General features: G+C 38.6%; 1 protein-coding gene across 1 annotated transcript; it reads left to right on the top strand.

Annotated features, from left to right (window-relative positions):
- Window positions 1-717: 717 nt before the first annotated feature.
- Window positions 718-21,171, top strand: cd99l2 (CD99 molecule-like 2). Its single transcript, XM_020107348.2, has 10 exons — window positions 718-943; window positions 7,827-7,889; window positions 8,672-8,710; window positions 9,397-9,510; window positions 10,339-10,419; window positions 12,265-12,333; window positions 12,421-12,474; window positions 12,553-12,672; window positions 14,096-14,161; window positions 15,707-21,171. The coding sequence occupies exons 1-10, from the start codon at window positions 883-885 to the stop codon at window positions 15,766-15,768; spliced, it is 729 nt and encodes a 242-aa protein (XP_019962907.2). The 5' UTR covers window positions 718-882; the 3' UTR covers window positions 15,769-21,171.
- The last annotated feature ends 521 nt before the right edge of the window (window positions 21,172-21,692 follow it).

Raw genomic sequence — 21,692 nt, 5'->3', positions numbered from 1 at the left:
TTTATAAATGAGACCCCTGGTCTTGACTCCATTGCTTTGCCAGATAATTCCGTCTAGTTCAGCAATTGCACTTCTCATTCCTTGTGAAATCTTTGGTGTTGAATTTTTGTAGAACCTCACCAGTGTTTTTTCTCCCTTTTACTCGGGTTATCCTGTGCCTTGCTGTTGCCTTCACAGTGTCCGCAGTGCTGAGTTTTGTCCATCCGTGTGCTGTGCACTCTTGCTGTCTTTGGGATCCAGCCAGCCTGCTCTTTGTTGCTGCTTTTTGAGCAATAAACTCTTTTATTTATCTACACCTGTATTCAGTCTCTTTTTTGGGGTCCAAACTAAACAAAGACATAACATCAACAACTGAATGCAAAACTTGTTTCATGCAATTTTTTTTTATTTGCAAGGTCAAGGACAACCAACTTGAACAGCTAAACTAAGACAAAGATTTGGCACCTGGAAATCTGACCTTAAGCTGAAACCACAACCTCTGTCTTCTGTGACCACAGTTCAAAAGTACTGACCAAGTGTCAAAGTCAGATTTTACACAACAGATGGTATAATTAGCTTGTTGTGGTGGACAATATTTAAATTATTTACTGATGATTATTATTACGCGACAGGTTAGTAGCAATCATATACTGTATATAAAGAGCAATGCATACAGATTTGTACAATTGCAACGTCCAACCTGTGGGGGGCAGCAACGGCCTTCGCTGCGTCCAGTGTACAGAACAGAGAAGAAGCTGCTGCGTTTGGGAGTGTTACAAAGCCAAAGGGAACGCCTTTGATGCGGCTCTCTGGAACGGCAAGTAGCCCACGGCAACAGAGCCCCTGTCTAACCGCTGTGCTATCAAGATCCGCTGGGTGGGTGTGTTCTGGGTCACTCTAGACATGACGAACGGTTGTCTGTGGACTGTGAGCCTGCTGCTGGCTCTGCTGCTGCCGCTGGAAGGTAAGGCTTTGTCCAGGTCTCAGCAGCTCACTCACATGCTCTGCGCTCCTTTTGTGCCGCACTTTGATTCAAGGCCGGGTAACGGTCCTCCGACCTGGAGACACGTGTTACTGAAATGTACACTGCCCGTGATTCATTACATATCAATCAGTTGCTCGTGATTCATTACATATCAATCTGAATGATGGACCTCTCACAGATCCACGTGTTGTCGATCGTATCTTTTATATTCAGGTATTGCGGTTCCATTTGAACCAGATGTTAGACATCCTGTTAAAGGGCCTGCAGATTTTAAAATGAATTATTCTATATATTATTATTATTATATTATATTAGTTGTGTTTAAGTTCGAGGGGAGCCAGTTTTCTTAAATATGACAGTTATGAGAGACCAGAGTGGTGTGGCACCACCCATAGTGACCGGTTTGTCTGTCTGACAACGATGTCAACGCCCCTCAGTGGTGATGAATGAGAAGTTATTCACTTAAAGGTAAGAATAATACAATTATGATCTAAACCTGGCTAAAGACCATTGTGATGATTACATCTAGGGGGCACCTGGCATTGTATTGTATTCTTTGTATTCCATGTATGTTTTGATTATTTATTTGATAAATAGTTTTTTGGTAATTGATTATTATTATGTTATAAGTACATGACTATGTAGAGGTGTTGAAACTATTTTATAAAGGCCAGGGTAAAGGATGAGATTATAGACAAACTTACTTTTTCACAGGAGACTGAAGTTCCGGCCACAATGATTAACAATTGCATTTTCATTAACTTAAGTAGTTGACTATGCATGTGTACCTTTAAAGAGCTTAGCATGTAGCATTCCGCTGCTTCTAATTCCATGTGGTTTTGCTGGTGGGAAGGTAATGCAAGTGGTCTCTGGGGAACGTAGTATCTCCGAGGAGATAAAAGAATTGTTAAAACGGAACTTCATGCCAGCTGTAATTGTTGTTTATAGAAAAGGCCAAATTTCGCCCCAATTGTCTCATTTGCTTTTTCAGGTCATAAAGAGGCAGCAATATTAAAATGAGACTGTTTCATAACCAGTTACAAACTCCTTATACAGGCTTTAAAGACTGTTTTAAAATGTTCATGTGCATCAGTGTCTTAAATTCCACATTGTCTGCAGCTTTGACCACCATATCCACACGTATTTACTCTGCCATGCACAGTAGCACTGTCATGTTTTCATTCAATGCTATAATAATTTATAACAAGTCACCTGTAAGGGCAATTTATGCCCTTATGCCCCTTGTGTTTGAAAAACAATGATCATTAGTTACAAAGGATGTTGGCAAATTTAATGTTTCTTTATACGTTTGTTGATCTGGTGGTCCATCTGAAAATAATATCGTTATTAATTAGATATTAAAGCTCAAGTGTGGTATATTTAGGGGCGTGTCTGTTTGATTGACACAGAAACTCACGATTGATTGACAGGCAGTAGGAAAACACTGGAGCTTTATTTACATCGTGTTCACTCAGTTGTGTTATATTTATCCTTTCTCTGTCATTATTTGTCGGTGGAGAAGGTTTTTTATGCCAGCAGGTTTAGAAGAAGAAGATACACTTTTATTGTCACGTTTAACACTTTTTACATGTATACATGAAATTGTTCTCCGCATTTAACCCATCCAGTTGGCACCTGGATGAAACACACATTGACAGATGCCATGTACACACATATACTGGAGCGGTGGGCTGCTGCTGCCAACGCCTGGGGAGCAGATGTTGGGGGGGGCAGTGCCTTGCTCAAGCCAACCTTCTGGTTATTGGACGACCTGCTCTAACGCTGAGCCACGGACGCCCTATGCGTTACTGTTAGTTTGTTTGGATTTGTTAATGTTCACCGCGATGATGACTCTTCGATAACAACAGAGGAGCTGATATCCAGTTGCTTTGGTGAGTAAACTTTCCCTAACGTTTTACAGTTTTTATCTTCAGTTTTTATCTATCAGTTAGCTAGTTAGCCATTGTGGAAGATTTAGGTGAAAGGAAACTATTGATAGAAATTTAACATAGAATAATCCTCATGATGTTTTCACTAGTTTGTTTCATCTAAATTGTATCAATTGTAGTTGTCTTTTCCCTAGAAAACTCCCTTTATATTTAAATACTTAAATATTTACTTTCGAGGGGGTTCTCTCTCCAGAGGCCACCATCTTTTTTACAGTCGTCCAGACTAGACAAACTAAACACCTTTTTAGTTTTTATGACAACTGAAGCTACCACAGGTTCTTTTTCATGTTTGGAAGAGGAGGGTGATATAAGGGGTGTTCAGCTGCAACATGCAATTTCAACACTAGATATCACTAAATTCTACACACTGTAACTTTTAGATGACGATGTCTTTTTTTGCTTCTGCCAAATGTGACTCTGTATAAAGGATTTGAGCTGCATTAATTTGAGTTATTAAAACATCTTTATAGTTCTACCCCAATCTGATTTATGTGCCTGATTGTTATCTGATTGTTATCTTCTAATATATTAATAGATTTTCTGTATGACTATGCTCTCATGCCTTTGTGTGTTTTCTATTTGGAATCAATCCACCAGAGGCTGACAGGCTAAAGAAATGGTTGATGATGACATGAAAAATTCATCCATCGCATCCCATCTGTGCAGTTCACACTAAGGGGATCAGTCCTTAAGTGATTGTCTTTTACTTTAATTTCAAAGGTGTCCACAATGAAAACTGAATGGCTGGTGTCAACAGAAGGAAGACCTTATGTATGAAGCAAGTGTGGTGCCATTCGTCAGGATGCTAAGGATAGAGACCGGATAACAACATCCTTAATTCTTTAAGGAGATGTGATGATGATGATGTCAGTAAACCACCACAACATAACTTTGTATGTCATTCTCTGCATCCACAGGTTCAGTTTCTTGCCTTGACTTAATTTTCTTCTGTTTTTAACACTTTGTAGCCATATTTTACTAATTTAAAGGAGAAGTTCGTTTTTTTTCCAATCTGGTCCTTATTTCCAGCATATGGTATGTAGATCTACTCACCCATAAAGGTTTGGAGTAACTTGGAGTCCTTCGGACGCTTTTAGATCCACACGCGATCGGCGTATATCCATACAACGCAAGTGATTGGGGCATCCACAATACAGCCTCTAAATAACGCATTATCTGCCACGAAACTCTTTATTTACTATGAATCGCGAGCACTAGTCCCCTGTGAGTCCAACTTGCTTTGTTTAGATCCCGGGCTTTCACTGGGGTGACGTCACCGAGGCACGCAGGTGCAGCACAGCTGACGATCACCTGTGTTTGTTTACACAGAGTTTGCTGCTGCTAGTTTTGTGCAACATGGCAGAATACTTATCACTTATTTAGAGGCTGTATTGTGGATGCCCCAATCACTTGCGTTGTATGGATATACGCCGATCGTGTGTGGATCTAAAAGCGTCTGAAGGACTCCAAGTTACTCCAAACCTTTATGGGTGAGTAGATCTACATACCATATGCTGGAAATAAGGACAAGGTTGAAAAAAACCGAACTTCTCCTTTAACTGTGTGTTTAACACATGAGCCTAATATTAAACAGTACTGAGAACATTTTCCATTGACTTGCTTGGTTTTTGCACTTTTACCTTTTTCCTTACAATAACACTTTGTTTTCATTGTCTAAAATGTGATATGTCATAAGGATGAGGGAAGTATAAAATATAATCTTTAATTGTCAATGATTGATTTGATTAAAACAATTTAATTAAAACTACAATGTAAAAGGTATGTAATTAATGCCAAATTCGGAAATGCCCATCAGAGTGTTCTTGTATGATAACAATACTGTGCATGCTATTGTTACTTTATACTAGATGTGTTCCTTAAAATCATAAGTAAAAGAGAGTTTCATATCAATAAGTGATCGATTTGGCCTGGGACAAACGTGATTACTTTAAGTGGTTTCTAGTGTACTGGAATTTTGTCGCGACATGGCACAAAATTTGAAGGAGGCGCCTGCTTTGCAAATTCTCCCTGCAGGAAAAACCCTCATCTGACTTTTTTTGGTTATACAGTGAGAGTAAAGTACCCCAAAAAAAGTACAGATAGGTACAGGTACCAGTATTGGTTCAAATGTGAACGGTACCCCTAGTGGGTGATTCTTCTTCTCTGGTAGCCCACCTCCCACTATTCTTCTATAGGGCCACCTTATCTCAGTTCGTAGAGCAACAGCCTTGCAGCCTGGAGGGCCAGGGTTTCAGACCTAATTAATGTGGTTAGCAACAGAAGCAGGCTCATGCCTCCTCTAAGGCTCCAGCCATGTAAAGGGACCTTCTCCCCGAACCTTCTTGAATGGGTGTGCGTACAGGTGTATCATCGCAGGGCACAATAATGCCTGCTCTTAACAGCGCTTCAAACGTTGCTGTTATTCCATCGATGGCTTCTAGTTCAAGTGGGTATTTTTTAAGGCACGGCCTATATTCAGATTTAGGATGTACTACCAAGGGTGTCGCCTTGTCATGAGTCCATCATATTTATGAGTGGCCCACAATGAAGCTGGCACCTGAGATAGCTCAGTGATTTGATCCACTGCTGAGAGTGGAAAACAGATCTGTGTGTATGCTCCTCTATGAGCTCAATTGACTGTTGTACCAATAATGTTGTCATTACTGCAGTCCTATGTAAATTACAACTAGCACGATACTCAGTCGTGGGATCCCCTGCAGCCGGTCCAAACTCCAGAAGGCTGAGACAATGCTGCAGCCACCAGGCCAGGTCAGGATCCCTCAATCACAATCTGTTATCTTAGCAGTTTTGAGTGCATTAAATGCTCTTAATTTCTGTCTTTCCCTTTTTCTGCCGCATATTTCCACATTTTTAAATGCCTTCTAGTGCGCTTTAAACATTACATTCCCTTTCCGCCTCCACCTGGAGAGAGCTGAATGCTGGACTGCACTACTCACTTCTAATCTCCTCAGCTGTGACTTCAGTTGTTTAAGATGACTCTCACTCAGACTCCCTCTGGCAGGAAACTAGTCTTGCATCTGATTCAAAGTGCCAGGATAGTGCTCCAACATAAGTTTACACAGTGGTGACAGGACCCCGTATCTGCATTTCTCTCCACTTTACTGTAACCGTTGCTCATCTCTAGTTATCTGTACTCAGTTAACTGCCACAATCCACTCGATGCATACGAACCCTGACAATACTACCACCATAACTATGACAAGTCAACAACCCAGATTTGTCCTACACACAGTAGGACAAAACTCGTGCTACACTGCACCTGATATTGCTACATGCAACACTACTAGAAGACATGACAAAAAAAATCTTTCTGGTTGTGAGGAATTTCCTTTACCATTAATCTTTACTGTGACTTTCATCTGGAATTTCCTCACCGTGTGCTTTCGCATTGCAGTCCACTTAGATTGGATCGGCAATCCGTTCTCCGCTGGATGACAGCTTCTCACCCTTGAGGAGGAATTTACCTATTGTATCTCTTTTCTGTCTGTCCAAAAGAGTCCAGATCACGTGTCCAATCCCATCCTCGTCACCAAGTTTGTGGTGGGAATTTGCATTTAATTCCCCAGTGAGGAAATAAACAATTGCACTGAATAGTTGTCATCAAAGCATTTAAAGGTTCAGTGTGTAGAATTTAGCGACATCTATAGGTGAAGTTTCATATTGCAGCTGAACAGTCCTCATCTCGCCCTCCCCTTCCCAACATGAAAGAGAACCTGTGGTGAACTTCAGTTGTCATGAAAAAGAGGTTTTAGTTTGTCCAGTTTGGAAAACATTTTTAAAAAATGGCGGCCTCCACAGAGAGGGTCCCCTCCATGTAAATATAAAGTTTTTAAATATAAAGGGCCCATTCTAGGGTAAAGAAAACAACAATTCACACAATTTAGATGAAACACACCAATAAAAACATCATGAGGATTATATTATATGCAATTTCTGCCAAAAATCCCTTTCACCTAAATCTTACACAGTGGACCTTTTAATACTGATAAAAGCAGAATTACAGAGTATATTGAACACAAAAAAAAGTTAAAGTATTACTATTTGGCCAAATAGGGACAGAGTTCTTAAAGCCATGGCAGGCTCAAGAATCTGACAAATGTCTCTTCTGACAAGCTGGCTTTTATACACAAAGCTAGGAACACCCAGCTGTCCTTAGTCACGTCACCATCGATCCATGATCACACATCCCGCAAACTGCTGCATGGACAAAAAGGTGGACATTAATCTCTCTTTACTAAATGTAGTATTTGTATATTTGATCAAACAGTTTACTGGTTTATCCAACTCACAGATCACAAACATTCCCCGGTATTATACCCAAGCAATCATTCCTTGTAGAGCTTTATTCTGACTCAGGCTATTTTAACTGACCTCACTGAGAGTATTCATGCCAAACATTCATGCCAATAATAATAAAATCATAATCATATATTTAAAACAGCAACAAGTTGATGCTCCTCTTGACACTCTTGAGCTGCTTTCAGACATGCATTGGACGCCGCATATCCTCCGTATGTTCTCTGGAGGAGATGCATGTGTGAACAAAAATGTCTCAATGAGGCTTTCCACTGCTTCTTATCTGCCTGACTTGCTCAAAATGTTTTTCACAAATGCGAATACACGCACACACACTCTGTGTCTCTTTAGAAACGATAAAATCACAGTTAAAAACAAAAGATGTGACAGACACATTGCTTTAATTCTACCTCAGTAGGTCTATCCACAATTAAAACATTCATAACTTGGTGAATTTTCCAAAAATTTCAAACCGTTTCTTACGAATGTTGGATGTGTATTTTTGTTACAGAATTGTTGTCATCCTAGGTGCTCACACCAAGGACTAATACAAAAAGATATCTGCCTCATCTGTCCCCCTCTTCTTTGTTCTTTAGTTCTTTCTCAGGATTCCTTCGACCTGGCTGATGCTCTGGATGGTGACGATGACAGTAAATCATGTAAGTACAATGGAACACCTCACTCTTGATAGAAGTCATGACACTCTTAGGTTGGCCATGTAACTTTTCTCAAACAAAGTGAGCTCAGTGTAGTTACAAAAAAAAAACCACACACAGGTGAACTTTCACAAAGGAGCTCTCAGGAGTGTGTTTGATTGGCAGTTTGAGTCCTCGCATTCTGTATGATCTCAATTCACAAAGAAAAGAAAATTAGTTTTAGAAAGAACAATTGATGTAAAAGCACACATTTGGCGCCTCTGATATGACGGTAAAGGAGGATAAGGAATTAGAAAATAAAGACTGAACATTTACTTTGTTTTACACAAACACGATTGCGTAACGTCTTGCTAACATATCAGTAAAATGAATATTAAATGATGAATGAAATAGAAGCATTTGTCATTGTGTGGTTAAGCTAGTCCGCCTCAGACCCTACATATCAAAAAACTAATTTATCCCAGTCCACGTTCATATTCAGTCCATCAGTGCATTTTTTTTAATTCTCTGATCTGAAAACTCTCCTACCTCAATTTGTTTCTATTTATTTTATACAAAATTAACATTTAGTAGGAAAACAGGAAACTCTTGAAACATGTGTCATCTGTAACATTAAGTCTATATTCATTCGTATAAGTTACTTTATCATTATGTGCTTCTCAAATCAGTCCACACTCTGTTACTGTTACTGGTAGTTGATTTTAGGAAACCTAATATTCACGTAAAAAAGACACCAGATAAAATAATATCTTTAAGACATAATTAATTTCTCACTTTCACCACAGTGACCCCTGCACCAAAACCAGCTATACCTGCAGGAGGAGGTAAGCAGCACACAGGACCTGTTGACAATGCCATCTTCTCTCCCCTATTTTCCACCCATCTCCCCTCTCCTCCCCATTTTAATCTGTTCACCCCAACCGGTCGAGGCAGATGACCGCCCACATTGAGCCTGGTTCTGCTAGAGGTTTCTCCCTGTTAATGAGGGAGTTTTTCGTCCACAGTCGCCAAAGTACTGCTCATTGTGGGAACTGTTGGGTTTCTCTATATTAAAAAAGATTTTAAGGTCTTGACCTTCTGTGTAAAGTGCCTTGAGATAATAATGTATATTATGATTTGGCGCTATACAAATAAAATTGAATTGAATTAGATTTATGTTTTACAATAATTCTATACCAATAATCATAATGATATAATACAATATAAGTCTACCATTTTCCATCTCACTGTTAACCGAAGGTAGACATGAGACAGTACCAGACAACTGGTCTTCTAATAAAAGCTGTCTACCGTTTTGGATTCTGCCACCTAACCAGTCTGTTACTATTAAACAATTAATACTTTGTGTTGATTTGACACTTTTCATCTGCTACATTGTCCTGAATTTTGAATTTTTACCCCAGCTATGATTTCTAGTCAAATCTACATGTGCTTAACATTTTACAGTGTCATAAAGAGAGTTGGTTGACAGTCTAAATATTTATATTATTCTCTGGTGTCATTGTTGCAGACTTTGATCTGGAAGTCAGTGGCACCACCACCACCACCACCAAAGCCCCACCCAGGGTTATACCTAAGGGTACAACAAGTCCCAAGGCCCCAGTCAAGCCTAAACCCAAGCCAGGTGAGTGGGAACCGCTCACCCCACCCAGTTGAGGCAGATGGCCACCCACATTGAGTGAAATTGTGCTGGAGGTTTCTCCCCATTAAGGGGGAGTTTCTTCTCTTCGCAGTCACTAATGCTTGCTTGCCGTGGGAACTGTTCAGTCTCTTTATGACATTTTAAGTACTGTGATTTGAAATAATGTATGTTGTGATTTGACTATACAAATAAAATGTAATTGAATAGAAATATAATACACCTAATTACATGTTAGTTACTATGTAAATTTAAGGATACAACTTCAAATCAGAGCATGTATAAGTGATTCCTTTAGTAACTGACACTGTGGTGAATAGGTAGTAAAATGTTTTGAATTTTTTGACAATGTTCACACTGCAAGCATTTCAGACTTTTTTATATAGTGGTTCACATTATCTTGAAGAATTTGGCCATTATCAGAGTTAGAATGTGAACTAGTCATGGCCCTGACGTGACTTGCTTGCACAGAAGAACAACAAGACGTCACAAGGAGAAGAAGTCGGTAATAAACATGGAGGCCATAGATGTTAGCGTTAATGGGTTACATGGCTGTTCAGACTGAGGTTGCATTTCAAAAACTGTGATCTGTATCTGATTTAAAACTAAATATGAAAGTTGCCCAAATCAGATTTAAAAAGATCAGATTCAGTGTGATTTATGCTGTTCACACTGTCATTGAACAATCAGATCCGGGTCAAATAGGGGGAAAATCTGATTTGGGCCACTTGGGCCTGCTGTTTGAACGTAGCATTAATCTCCTGATTTTGCCTTTATTAAACAATAACATTGATCTTTGACTGACCTTCACAGCTAATGATGACCTAAACCTTGCTGATGCCTTGAACCCCAACAATGACATTGATGGCAAGGAAAAAAACAAAGGACAGGGAGGTGGGTGGGAGTCTTTTTCTTTTTGGCCACATTCTTGTTCTGGATTTCTTACATGCCACGCAAGCCTCTGTTCAACTTCTCCAACTTTTCATAAATTTATCAAAGATATTTCTTCTAGTTTCAAGACAACTTTAAGGGTTTACCTTTGTCCGAAGTGGAGCCACAGGATGCATTATGTGTAGGTGCAGTGACCATTCACCTGACCATACATTTATTCAGAGGATAAATGTCTTAATTGTGTTCAGAAGTCAAAACATTCATTAAGAACATTTGATTTAATCTCACTCTTTACATTATTGTAGACCTAACATGTCATGTGTTTGAAAAAAAAATGAATAGTAGTTTAAACCTAAACTAAGCAATAAAAGAGATGAGATTCTCCTCATCCACCGTGTATCTACTTCATCAGTTATAGGCAAACATTGCTACAAGTCAGGAAATCGCTTCATCATGGTATGGTATAAAAGGAGAAGTTTGTTTTTTTTCAAACTGGACCTTATTTCCAGCATATGGTATGTAGATCTGATCACAATACAATACAGCCTCTAAATAACGCATTATCTGCCGCGAGACTCTTTATTTACTATGAATCGCAAGCACTAGTCCCCTGTGAGTCCAAGTTGCTTTGTTTTGTTGCTTTCACTGGGGTGACGTCACCAAGGCGTGTAGCCGCAGCACAGCTGACAATCAGCTGTGTTTGTTTACACAGAGTTTGCTGCTGCTAGTTTTGCGCAACATGGCAGAATACTTATCAGTTACATTACAGTACAGTATTTTTTGTAGGAGTGTATTTATAGTAAGCTGGTCCCGCTTTGACATAAGGTAGGCTGTATTGTGGATGCCCCAATCACTTGCGTTGTATGGATATACACCGATCGCGTGTGGATCTAAAAGCGTCCGAAGGACTCCAAGTTACTCCAAACCTTTATGGGTGAGTAGATCTACATACCATATGCTGGAAATAAGGTCCAGGTTGAAAAAAACCAAACTTCTCCCTTAAATCAAAATGCTTTGATATTTAACTAGACATGGCCTCGACATGAACTCCACCATCAGGACTGTTTTTCAAATAATTATCTACACAATCTATTGGGCTGCTGCCAAAAAAGGTTTATTAAAGGTACAGTGTGTAGAATTTTGTGATATCTAGTGTTAAAATTACATGTTGCATCTGAACACCCCTCACCTCACCCTCTCCTTCCAAACATTAAAAAGGATCTGGGTTAGCCTTTAATTGTCATAAAAACTCAAAAGGTGTCTAGTTTGTCCAGTCTGGATTAATGTAAAAAACATGGCGGCCTCCGAAGAGAGGGTCCCCTCAATGTAAATATGAAGTATTTAAATATAAAGCGTCTTTTTTGAGGTAAAGAAAACTACAATTCATACAATTTAGATGAAATGAACTAGTGAAAACATCATGAGGATTATTCTACATTAAATTTCTGCCAATAGTTCCCTTTCACCTAAATCTTACAGACTGGACCTTTAAACAAGTCTTGATCGTGTCAATTAAATATACCACTTTTCTTCTTCTTCTTAATTTTTTTTATCATTATCAATAATATTATATCTCCCAAATATCATATCAGTATCTGGTTTTACTAAATCACTGTCAACTTGAAGATACAGGAAACCTGATGTAGAAACAGGTCAGTTTATAAATAGACATGTGATGTTTATCCAAATCATTTGATACATACAACGTTTATGAAACCCCACACAGCAGTATGAACTGAAAACACAAGAGAGCAGTTTCACTACCTGCAATTCAACAAGAAGTGACACCACAGTGATTTCATTCTTAATTGTCAGTGCACTGATTATGTATCGTATCTCCTCTCTCAGATAGATTTTCTGACAGTGATCTGATTGATGTGAGTAAAGATGACACGTACAAACCTGACAAAGGCAAAGGTAAAGTCTGGACTTTAACTACTGTTACAGAAGAGACCACTTAACAGTTGAAACAGATGCGAACATCTACTCTTACTGTTTCCAAAGGTGGAATCTCAGGAGGCGACGGTGATCCGATTAACCAGCATGATGACCACAGTGGTGAGTTTTCTCTGTCTGCTTATTCATGAATGTGTGACTGTCTGAGGTTACTGTACAACTATGTGTGTGTGTTTCCAGAGACCACAGCTGAGGTGGGCACCATTGCAGGGATTGTCAGTGCAGTTGCCATGGCACTGGTGGGTGCAATAAGCAGTTACATCTCCTATCAGAAGAAGAAACTGTGCTTCGGTATACAACGTAAGGCCCCTCATTACAGTGCATAACACTCTCTGAGGACATTGTCTGTGGCTACATTGCTTGAACACCTACAGCTAAAATGGTAATACTAAATCTATACTATATTATATGTTTAACTATTGTTATATTTATGTAGGTTATATTTATATATATTGTTATAGCGTAATGTGGGCCACATGTATGATCTGCAGCTGCAGTAGGACCAAAGCATATGGACACAATGACACCAGCTATAATTAAGTTGGTTTTTAGTAGCTACCTTCAGTCAATCAATAACAATTGTTCAGTGTGAATTGCCGATCATAATTATGAACCCACGGAGTATACAAACAAACTCTACTCTTCCCCTCGGCTCCACTAGCACCTTTTAGCCTCCCTAAGCTTATTGTTTAGCTTTTTGCTCTTTAATTACTCCCCACAATAGAAATGCGATAGAAAACTCTGTGAGCTGCTGGTAGAAGTGTCGGGTGAGGAGGAAAAATGAGCAGTTCAGTTTGGAGCTGTGTAAGTCAACCAATTCTGAAGGAATCCCTCCTGGTGACTGCAGTTAACGCTTTAACTAAGTTATAGTTTCTACATTTAATCAATGCTTTGCTAAAAAACAATAAACATACAAACTGTATCTGAGTAGTTAAATTGATCCTTTAATGTGGCCTAAGACACATTTGTGTTCACAATGCTAAAAGAATGTGGCAACATGTGTCCCATACCACCTCTGAATATGGTCTGAGTGATCAGATGTGAAATGTGTCCTCAATGTATGTTGACACCTGGAAATTAGATCTGACCAGCTGTCAGACACAGAGAAAGAAGCGAGTGTCATATGAGTGTGACTCACTCAGATTACATATGCCGCCCTTAGTCACAATGAGAAGGCTCAAGTTCCTTTTTCACAGCTGTTTAATGCACAAACCAACATTAGTTAACACTTGTGAGTAGAAAATATTGTTGAGTCCGTTTATGCTGATTATACAGGAAGTGACATGTAAGAAATTGCATGATGGGAGTAAAATAAAATACCCCAAAACTCTTAGAAAGGACCGATCTCAAAATTATAGTGCCACTCCTATACAGTGCAAATACATAAGTACAAAAATACTAAAAGTAAAAAAGAATATGTTATTTGAAATAGTGGAAATTGACAACATTTACAAATATACATGTAACTCTGTTCAAGAAGCTGTATTGCACAGTGGATGGGTGGGTATTGCACATGAATGAGTAATTACATGCGGTAATTACAATCTGCTGTTTCAGAGATAACACACACTCATCAGCTGTAGTACTGTTTATTAGCAGGTGTATCGCAGTTGCAGTTATAGTAGTAACTTTAGTGCCAGTAATAATAGTGATACCAGCAATAGTAAAGTTTCAGTATGGCAGAGCACACTATATGCTGATATGTGCACCTCTCTTCTAACAGAGAGCCTGAATACTGAGAATGTGAAGGCTGAGAACCCTGAAACTGTGGTGGTTACAGAACCACAAGGTAAACAGACACACACACGCATATTGTATACCCTTTTCTTTTATCTGTTCCTATAATGGCCCTGAATATAAAACCTGTGTAATGGATGATATAGAAAATGTTTCTTTACTGGTGGAGCTGCCATCACTTGATATTTCCAGTGTCAATCGGTTTTGTGACAGTGTTGTGTTACTCTATGGTATGGTGCTCTGTCAAAGACCAAACATTGTTTGTGATTATAAGTCGGAAAGGTGGAATAGAGTAGAATAACAGCTGATACACTGAGCTGTAAATTAACATTGTGTGGAGTCAGTGCTCAGTGCTGCCCTCAGGTCTGATCAAATAAAATGAAATTGACAACACAATGGGCTCACCTGTACACCAACTCTGACCCATGCGTACAAACTTGGAGATGGGATAGAGGCAATGAAGATGTGAGACAGGGAATTGAAGTCAGAATACATATCCACTTTATCATAAACATTAAACCAGCAGTGTTATTTGTGCTCTAAATAACTGTTTCATAAGAACCTCAAATTGTAAAAGATATAAAATGACTTAAAACCAATTACACTTAGACTCCTCTTGATTCTCTTGGATCTTGGATTTTTCTGCTGAACTGAGTCCAGCATTAGACAAACATAGCTGACATAACCACACCGTCCCAGTATAAACACAAGTACTCACCACTCTGAGATAGCCAACAGGTACAGTATGTGTTTTAAATGATTAACACTGTATTATGTTAACCTCTTTGCCTAAACTCCCTTTAGGGAATTATATGATTCTGTTAAATTGTATCAATTGGGAGTATACTGTATATTGCAGCTGTATTTAAATGTTTTACTCACTCACTGCTTTAACTGCAGCAGCAACATGTCACACTCTGGATTTACTAGTGATATCACTACTATGACCAGTTTGTTATTTTTTACCTCCAGCTCACTCACAATCGCCTCAATTTCAATGTCAAAAGAGTTACGCTTCCTCTCATCACTTCATGCTGTCATTCTCTATAAAAACCCATTGGTCAGCTGGGAAATGTCATATTCATGAAGGGCTTTGCATTTTTCTTTTTCTCCAGTTACACTTTATTCATATTCCTAAAGAATAAAAGCACATCCCCTCTATTAATTATATATAAATTAATTGGATTTTACTGATGCAAACATTTGAAAACCAGTCAACCTTGAATTCATCCCAATTTGTTATCCAGTACACACTTTCTTAATTGTGCACTAATGTGAATCAGTCAAACCCTTTATTGCTCTAGTTGGCTAAATGCAATAATGGATATATGTTGCATCAATGTTTTGCTTGTCCTTTTCACTTTGTGGTATTTATGATTTATATAGAACATACATTATTTTTCTCCTTGTGCCTGCTGATTTTATTGCTTTGGTTTCATATCTGTATTTCCCAACCTGTCACTTACTGGTTTCCGAACATTTTGCCAAAGGATGCAGAAAAATAACCTGGTTGTTAATTGGTTGCACTTCTCACCAGCAGGTGCAGTCTAGTTTATATTTTGGAATGGCTGATATAGATTTTATTTTGTCTCTGTAGTCCAACAGACTCTCCTGGAGCCATCCAATGCTGAGCCTCCCGCTGAAGAAAATGCTGTCTGAATACATTCACAAGGTCACCCACATACATATCCCCTCACAAAATCCCTCACCTAAATCCTGCACACACTCCCAAACAGAACCTTTCAAAATGTACGTGTATATAGGGATTTATTGCTTACTATTTGATCACATCCAACTAGGTTGCAGCTTTTTCAATTTTTTGCATTTTTCCCTATTGACACATAACTGATTTTTGTGTCCAATATTATATCTTACTTTTGTGGTTGGAATCCACCTGAAGTGGAATAACATGTCACAGAATCCTGTCTGTGCACTGCATAGTTTTAAAGGGATAGTTCACTGAAAATCCGCTCATTATCTACTCACCACTATGCCGGGGGAGGGGTGAGTGATGTGTTTGAGTCCACAAAACACTTTTGGAGTTTCAAGGGTAAACAGTGTTGCAGCCAAATCTGTTACAATTGTAGTAAATGGTGACCACTTCTTCAAATGTAAAAAAAAACATGAAATGCCTCCATAGTGCCTCTGTGGTGTTATCCGAGTGTCCTTCGGCCCCAACATTCAAATTTGGGTAGACATTTATTTTTGGGTGAACTATCCTTTTAAGGAAGCATAGACCCTAGATTTCTGTTCCAAGCCTTGTGGCAAGTAATTATGGAATCACTGGGGAAATGTTGATAAAATGCATAAATGGTCAGTTAGCAGATAATGAATGAACACATTGTCATGGTAATAATCATGTAATAATGATACAAACTTAGCTTATTCCTAGAAAATGTGACATTTCATTTGTTTTATAAGTTTTTCTGTTTAATGTGTTATTATGAAGTCATAATCGGTGATTATAATGCTGTTTGTGAAGAACATGATCAGGGGTTTCTGAAGTTAAACATTTGATAAACCACTGCTTTTTAATGGGCTTCAATATGAGCTACTTGTCCAGTAGTGGGCAAGGTTATTATTCAAAGGCCTGAAGTAACTGCAGGGAACCTCTCTTATGTGAACTGACAGTTTCATCATTAGTTGTTACACGCTGTTCATGTTTCTATATAAAGTACAGAGTTGCATCCTTTGCAGTGGGGAAAATATGGCATCTATATATTTCTTTGTAATCATAACCTGTGACCTTTTATACTGTAAATAGCCTGGCGCTTTTTTCAACTGGCCTTTAACAACAGTTTTTTTTCAAGGTGATAATGGTAAAATAATTCTGATAAGAACTGTGAAGGACTAAGTGGTTGACAAGGAATTGACAAGAGTCAAATCAACACTTAGGAGGATGAAATGAAGATTGCTAAATCAGTTGTGCTCTGGCTTGAGTTGAAAAGTGCACAGCGTGTTTTTTTCTCCCTCGAAATAACAAAGGAGTCTGACCCATCAATGTTTTATCGTGTAAGCGTTGAGATTCAGTATGTACAGAATATAATGTATCTCGATCCCATGGTGGCCATCATTTCCATCAGTGTGAGAAATCCTAACAGAAGAGTGGCAAATGCATGAAACCATTGTGTGTCGAGGCATAAATAGACTAACATTTCAGTAATAAGTACTCTTATTTATTAATTATTATTAAAAAGCCCCCGCATTATTTTATTTTTTTATGCAATTCTGGAAACGTTTATATTAAAATGCAACAATCCTGGTCAAACTTTGCTCCAGCCCATTCATCTGGGTGGATATGACTCTCCCACAATATAGTTTGAAGTCCTTTCATTTCAGTAGTGACATGTGCAAGTGGGTGATTTTTTGCAAAGTAACTTAAATCAATATCCATGTATGCTTCAACCACCTCAAGGGATAATAGGGTCACAAGTGTATGAGGCTGTAACTTTGGGGGTCGAGGGCTGAAAAGTTTGGGAACCTCTGTTCTTGACAAAGTAGTGAAGACAAATGAGGCAGTTTAAAATGGCCTCCATGGGAATAGGATCTACGTGAGTAGAAAGGTGATGGTGAAAGGAAGTCAGAGAAGGACTGACAGGAAATAAAAAGAATGAAGGTTGAGTGATTAATGAAGGCAGACAATATTGTGAATCCATTTGCACTGCCACAAATTAGCATTTAGAAAAAAACAGAGCTGTGCTTTAGTTGCTTAAATGAAGTTAGCATCAGTAGTTTGCATTAGGATCTTGACTAGTGTCATTGAAAAACTGTGATGGTTGTACATTTTTCTGTGAGCAGTTCTGTGTTTGTACTAATAGCAGCATGTAAAAGATAACACATTTGATTATATCCATGTGTGTGTGTGTGTGTGTGTGTGTCTTTGTCTGTGTGTGTGTGTGTGTGTCGACATGCTTTGCTGGTTCTTTTTACACTTTGTACCCAAATTACTTTTCCTAATAACTTCGCTTAACTTTTAGTATGCATGTCTTGGTGATTGTGTTTGTTGTGTCCTGCCAACACTTTATTTTCCTATAACTTGGGCCTTTAAAATGGTTTCTGCACTGATATCTACAGTCTTGTGTATTTGATATTTTGTAAATCTCTACAATTGAGTCATTTTGGGTGAGGTCTCTTGAAATGCGAATGGGTCATTGGCAATGAATGAACAGAGCCAATCAACTGCTCTTCCACCACCTCCAAAAATACACTGCCACTCACACAGCAAATTCATGTGTTTCTTTGGAGCAAGTACACACATGCATAATTGACGTGAACTTGGCATAGACAGTGATTGCTAACTAGCTACCATCATGCATAGTGACAAACGTATTGTTTCCTGTGAAACTAAAGCTCAGAATACACTTTCGCTTCAACAAAACTGCCCATGACCATGATGAAGTCTGGAGGCCTGTTCACCGCCCAACATTTGTTTCTGCCCTGGCAGCTGTAATTCAAATGGTGATTTTCTCTGCCTTATAAACTGCTCAGTCCCACAAGGACACACTGTTCCTCTAACAACCCCCAACATGCACATGATCAACACCCACTGCTTTCCATCCTTTGGGTGGTTACCTTGTCCCTTGGGTACCAATGAAAGGTGTGGGTGCTGAGAGCTGAACTCAACACAAAGCAAACAAAAAACCACAAAGCCACTGTTTACTGAATGTATTAAAAATCTTCTTGATCTGTAGCAAAAACCTTTGGCTTGTAGCCAAAAAATACAGATTTGACCAAAGATAATTAAGATTGATTTTGCTGTTGTGTATTGGAGTTAAATTTGAATCTTTGCGAGAACAAGGCCTTGAAATTGTCATGAAGGACAAACATTGAATCTGATCACAAGTCTGAATGTAACGCAGATGTCCTCACACCTCAAGTGCAACATTGACATTGATAGTTAGATGGAAAATGACACAGTAGAAAACATAGAAATCCCCTTCACGTTCATGAAAAGACAGTACACCTGATATCTTACAAATAATGTGTAATCACCTTTAAAATGTTTATGTAGAAAGTGTTTGAATAACTCCCACTGTGGCACTGTGGATGCTTTTAGACACCTGTAGTTCTGCTGTTTGCATGTGGTTTCCAGACTGGTCTGAAAAAAGAATATGAAGACCAGTCCAACCTACTGCTGCTGAAGGCCTGTGGGCCAAGGTCACAAAGGTTAGGTGTGGTCATTATAACAGAAACTGTAAATGTATTTATCAGGCCGGCAGACAATTGGCAGGTAATTGAACTTTCAATGAATCAAAAGTGGATCCACAAATGCAAGCAGTGGCCTGAAGACGGGAGGTGTTTTACAAAGTGTGTTTGAATGAATCCAGAACATCATGGTGACATCAAGACAACACCTTTTAATTGGTGTTCATCAAAGCACTTGTGGCTTCTTAAACCATAAAGAGCTTCAAAGTAGGGCTGCACGATATATCAGAAATGTATTGTCAATGCAATATCAACGTGTGCAATGTATGTATCTCTATCAGACTCAGCTGACGTCTCTGACTTACCAGTTTAATCATTGATTTGTTTGAAATGACGCCATAATATCAACACTGATCATCACATAATGATCAATACTTTTCTGAATGAGTTTAATCTTCCTCTGGCTTTTGAGCTTTCCATGGATGTTGTGTTTTTTTCAGTGTCTTCATAGACCCCTTACTGTATTGGGTCTATATTAGTAGTGAATCCAAATCAGAAAGACTTTAACACCGTATACTTGAGCATTTGTTTATTTCTCGAAAGTCATATCGTCATCGCGATATTCAACAAGGTTATCGCATGTTTTCCTAATATCGTGCAGCCCTAGCAGAACCAGTATGTCAGAGAAAGTAGAGTGCAGCCATCTTGAGTTCTATAACATAATGAAGACTTTCATGTGACAAAAAGCAGACTACAGACTGTATATGGAACTGAATGATTTATTATTATCCCACATTTGTGAAAGTTAATTTATTGGATTTATAGGACTTCTTAAATATAACCTTGCCCCCAGGAACTGTCTGTTAAACCAGAAACATGGCAGCAATGAAGGAGCAAAATACCAGCTAACTGCATAATGTAAAATGTATAGGCTTAGTGTTAATATTGTTATTTTATTTATGTGACACAAGTAACCAAGTTAATTATCATCTAATCTGTTTCTATACATGCAGATGTAGGTTTGATCAGTTCATCTTGGATAATAATTTATAGAAGGTATAGATAATGGGCCGATTGATGTGACAAAAAGAGTGTGGATTGTACTCTTCGACTCATGATTGACTGACAGTAGGTATACATTCAAGACAGATTTGAGGGACTTAAAGATTGCTTGTGTCAAATCAGGGTAACTCCCTATATAGAGGGTAGGACCCTGGATTAGATTTAAACGTTTTGTTCTCACTGTTGCAAGCCTTACTCCTAAACTGATCAACTAAAGCAGACTAATTGATAATAAGCCTGGATAGTGGTTGGTTAGTTTGCTTTGTTAAACATTTCCCTGGTTTCATGACTCTGAATGAGATCTGTAGTGTATATTATGACAGTTGTGCCTGAGATCTTTTTTGGGAGCAGTCACATGACAATGACCTGTCAAACATGCTTGCTGCCACCCTGACTGTCTACTGCAGTACACTCAAGTGCCTGCACTGCATTTCCCTCGCTCTAGTGCCTCAACGTGCCATGTAAAGCCACTATTCTGCACCTTAACATTGTCATTAAGTTATGTCTCTTTCCCTGAAAACCAAAAGTGAAAAATGACTTACTTACAAACTTACTTGTTTGGTATTTGAGGGCTGGCTTTTTTTGAGTTACTGGCTTGTCACATACAACACATACTCACTTATCCTGTACACTGCTTTCCTACACATAAACACCATGCATGCTTTTCTCTGCATCCTGTATACACACTTAAAATGTAGCTTACAAGTGTTGAACTTTGTATGTATAGTTAATGTTCATTTCTTAAGTGTAATAGTGAGCTTTCCTTCTTACTCGACAATGATTATGAATTCTCTGGCAATATGTTACAGGTGTTGTATGTGTTAATACTATGAAATAAACAGTTTCAAAAGACAATAGCAGGGACTGGTATTTTGAATTGTTCTGTTTTTTATGCCTCAACGCTGGCAAAAGCCAGTGGCCGAAGGCATTATGTTCTTGGCTTTGTACATTAGTGATATGCAGTGTATATAAACTACAAGAAAGGCAAGCTCCTCCTTCATTGACTAAAAATGAGTATTTCAAATGTAAAACATAAATCTCTTTACCTTTTGCAGGTATCATTGTTTGTCTTTTCTGGTAGACGTTGTAGTCAAAAGCATCAAGCAGCTGTCCTGCCTCTTAATCCAGGGGACTGAAATTGTAGTGTTTGTTTACGTACATCAGATAATATTGTGGAATGTCTCTCGGTCTGCAGTTGATCTGATTGAGACATTAAAGTTTTACAAATAAGCACAAATATCATTTTCAACTTGCTTTCAAAATGCTGTGACACTCAACCCTCATAGGCTGGTCATTAGTTAATACATCGTCCACCTGAAAACGTGCACGTACGTGGATCTGCCTCATCTCCCAGCCTCTACATTCAACCACCATGC

Source organism: Paralichthys olivaceus, chromosome 22, assembly GCF_024713975.1.
Source record: "Paralichthys olivaceus isolate ysfri-2021 chromosome 22, ASM2471397v2, whole genome shotgun sequence".
Taxonomy (NCBI): domain Eukaryota; kingdom Metazoa; phylum Chordata; class Actinopteri; order Pleuronectiformes; family Paralichthyidae; genus Paralichthys; species Paralichthys olivaceus.
This window is presented reverse-complemented; position numbering and strand designations above follow the sequence as displayed.

What these genes read in the sequence shown, in the direction of transcription:
- cd99l2 (XM_020107348.2), top strand. Translation starts at nt 883, where the DNA reads ATGACGAACGGTTGTCTGTGGACTGTGAGCCTGCTGCTGGCTCTGCTG. An exon ending in TCTGCTGCTGCCGCTGGAAG is followed by an intron (nt 944 to 7,826) that starts GTAAGGCTTTGT and finishes TTTGTTCTTTAG; the next exon opens with TTCTTTCTCAGGATTCCTTC. An exon ending in CAAACCTGACAAAGGCAAAG is followed by an intron (nt 12,334 to 12,420) that starts GTAAAGTCTGGA and finishes CTGTTTCCAAAG; the next exon opens with GTGGAATCTCAGGAGGCGAC.